Source organism: Electrona antarctica (assembly GCF_951216825.1).
Source record: "Electrona antarctica genome assembly, chromosome: 11".
Taxonomy (NCBI): domain Eukaryota; kingdom Metazoa; phylum Chordata; class Actinopteri; order Myctophiformes; family Myctophidae; genus Electrona; species Electrona antarctica.
This window is the reverse complement of record NC_136792.1, coordinates 10347294-10350875: the sequence shown is the minus strand read 5'-3', so window position 1 is coordinate 10350875 and position 3582 is coordinate 10347294. Positions and strand designations below refer to the sequence as shown.

Genomic DNA, 3582 nt, shown 5'->3' with positions numbered 1-3582 from the left:
GTGGTATTTCAACCTCTATGATATCAGAGACAGTAGACATGATGAACTTCCAGTAATCAATCAGAAGTGGGCAGCTCCATAACATATGTAATAGGCAGCCTTCTGTTATCTTACATCTTTGGCACATAGGGGAAATGCTCCTATCAATCTTGTGTAACCTGAGTGGGGTAAAGTAAGTCCTGTGAAAAATGTTAAACTGCATCTGTCTATGTTTGGTGGAAATCAGAACCCTCTGAGCCCTCTCTAAAATTATTTCCCAATCCACATCATCATAAGTGCATCCCAAGTCTGTCTCCCATTTATGTTTAATATTCAATGTATTGTAAATTGGTAAATTATTATTTAGAATACTATATATGGAGGAAGTTAATCCTTTAGTTGAGGTGATAAGACTACAAAACATGTGATCCTCCAGGGGGGATTTTTCCGGAATATTCGGGAAATCTATAGATTTTGCTTGAATCCAATGTCTAATTTGAAGATATTTAAAGAGGTCATGGTTACGTAAATTAAATTTGGCTGACAGTTGTTGAAAACTTGATACTACATTGTTGCTGTATAAATCCCCCACAGTCCTGATTCCATTATTAACCCATCTCTGCAATACTCCATCAGCTATGGGATAAGGAATATTAGGATTTTCCCATAATGGTGTCTTTTCCTTTATTTTTTTGACGATGGGTTCTCAGATTGGATTCAGTGGACAAAATCGACAAAAGAGATAAAAGTCACGGGCATCAGCGGCTGACTGCTTAACCACATGAACCCGGTGACGGGCACATTTGGTAAAACTAGACAAACATTTGGCAAAAGTAACAGATCTACAAGCTCACAACATGTCAGTCACGTTGTAGCTTGTGGCTATATTATTTCTCTATGAAGAGGTTTGGTGTAGAGGGCAAAGAAGGGGGCCTCTGGAAGACCTGCTCAATGCAGCTTTTAGTTGTTACCCGTTCATTTTCCCCATAGACTTTCAAAAAGTAATTTATTTAAAGACGTTTACGCTGCGGACAAAGCCAACTATTGTGACAAATCATGACAATAAACACAATGTTTTGGACAGATCAAATAATTAGTAAGAAGGAAAAAAAAGTACAACACTTTTTGTTTTGTTTTCCTTCTTACTTGCATATATTTCAATGTTTTTCTTTTGTTTTTCTCAATGATAGGCACACCCAAAGGGTCACTGGTTTCCTGGGGACTCCACATCTGGTGCCAACTGAAGACAGCTATAATCACCTTTTCTCTGGATATTATCGCCCAATTTGTTCAATTCACTACTTAGCAATATGTTATCAAGGAGGCGCATCAAAATGGCCATTGTTTTAGCAATCCTGGCTGGTTTGTTTTGGTACGTAGTCAATCCCATCCTCAACCAGCAATTGGTCTACAGTCATTACAGTCGCAATGCTCCATCCGAAGACAAGGGGAGTGTCATGGTCATGGGCCCATGGCACAATGACACCGCCACCATTCACACCACAGCACCACCGAAGGTGGTGAAGAGGGAATACCTTCCTCCAGATGTGCGCAATTTGTCCTTCTCTGACACCTTTATGAAGACGATTCCCCAGAATGGAGCTTACTGGAACCGCCTGTTCCACACCATTCTTAAGGGAATGGCCGAGGGGGAAAACAAAATCAGAAATCAGAGTTGGCCCCATTGCAGGGAATCGAGTCACGAGGCCTTGCAAACCAATGTGCACGACTTTAATACCTATACAGAAGTAGCCCAGGACTTTGTGCGGGGCATGGACTGCAAATCTCCCCCGATCCTGATCGATCAGCCCAACAAGTGCCGGTCAGGCGATGGGAAGACTTTCCTCCTCTTCGCCATCAAGTCGACTCCTTCGAACTTTGCCCGGAGACAGGCTGTGCGGGAGACCTGGGGGAAAGAGCGGGTCTACGAGAGTGGACTGAGAGTGCGCACAGTGTTTCTCCTGGGTAGCTCGTCACTCGACGATCCCGATCTCAGTCAACTGCTGGCATTTGAGGCAAAGGTCTTTGGAGACCTGCTTCAGTGGGATTTCCATGACTCTCTTTTCAACCTGGCCCTGAAACAACACATGTTCTTCAAATGGACACAGAAGAACTGTCCACACGTCTCATTTGTGTTCGATGGGGATGACGATGTGTTTGTCCACACCCGACAAATACTCAACCACGCAAAGTCTTTGGAGCCTACAAGGGTCTCTCAGGCCTATGTCGGACAGGTTATTACCTCGGCCAATCCAATTCGGAACCCTAAATCTAAATACTATGTTCCTCTTAGCTTCTATGACGGCCCGTACCCTCCTTATGCAGGAGGAGGTGGCTTCCTGTTTTCGGGTGCCTTGCTAGAACCCTTGTATAATGTTTCATATGCCATCCCTTTCTTTCCCATCGATGATGTCTTCATTGGAATGTGCTTTGGCGCAATAGGAGTTCCAGCCGTGACACATACAGCCTTCCGGACCTTTGATATCAGGGAGGAAGATCGTGAGAACATCTGTGTGCACAAAGAACTGCTTTTGGTTCACCAGCGCAGCCCACAGCAGATTAAGAAGCTGTGGAGGGGCATTAACAACCCACTGTTGAGATGTTGACCTTGCAATGATGCTGACATTGTGTTACACCCGCATGGGGACGCAGACAGTGCTAAACCAGCTAACTCCACCAGAGGGGTGGAGTTAGCTGGTTTTGCCATCTCCCCTATCAAAACTTATATACAAAACCTCCTAACTCCACTTGAGCTGAATTGGGATAAAAGTGGGGATAATAATAATATAGTAATAGTGACAGTAGTGACTATAATGACAATAATAAGTACCTGACAATATATAAAGTCACAATACCAACTTTGATGATGCAGTATTGCCTTGTGGTTTTCTTCATTTCATGGAGAAAAAAAATGTTTTCATGAAAGATTATCTCAGGTTAATCGCAGGAAGACCACTACTATTGATAATAACACATTATAAAAACATTCATTATCAGTATTATTGTATTGTTACATTTTTGATTATGCAAAAAATATTTCTAGATAAGACACTGTATAGTTCCCTTTCACTTCTGGTTCCTTTGAGGGACAATCTAATGCAGCTGTGTATGATATGGTTTGTTGTCCTGCGAAACTCAATTACGGACGGTACTCCCAACATCTGAATTCTCTGTATATTCTCCTATTTGTTTTAACCATCATTTTATTCCATCCATGCCTAATTCTACTGGAAGATAGCCTACTGCATAGGTCTGAGAACAATGGCAGATCATCTGACACAGTATATATACACTAGCATAATCACTTTGCAGCTTTTGTTTCTTCCTCAACCCATTCTGTACGGGAACCCCTTTTGGTGTTTTAAGCATTATGCTATACTTTAGCTACTGAAAAATAGCAGAACTACAAGCTCGTAGTGCGGCACCGAGTGCCGCACTACGAGCTTGTAGATCTGCTATTTTTGAAAAATCGTGAAAATGTGGCACAAATCTTTGAATATAAATTAGGCTATTTCAGAGCAAACGTTTTTTAACTCAAATCTTTGCTTCTGGGAGGTCCCTGGAAAAACAAATTTTCAGATGGGGGTCCGTGGCCAAATAGTC

General features: G+C 42.2%; 1 protein-coding gene across 1 annotated transcript; it reads left to right on the top strand.

The window, feature by feature from the left end:
- Window positions 1-1658: 1658 nt before the first annotated feature.
- LOC306932664 (N-acetyllactosaminide beta-1,3-N-acetylglucosaminyltransferase 2-like) lies at window positions 1659-2585 on the top strand (the record flags this gene model as incomplete). Its single annotated transcript, XM_079514561.1, has 1 exon — window positions 1659-2585. The coding sequence occupies exon 1, from the start codon at window positions 1752-1754 to the stop codon at window positions 2583-2585; it is 834 nt and encodes a 277-aa protein (XP_079370687.1). The 5' UTR covers window positions 1659-1751.
- Between the last annotated feature and the right edge of the window lie 997 nt (window positions 2586-3582).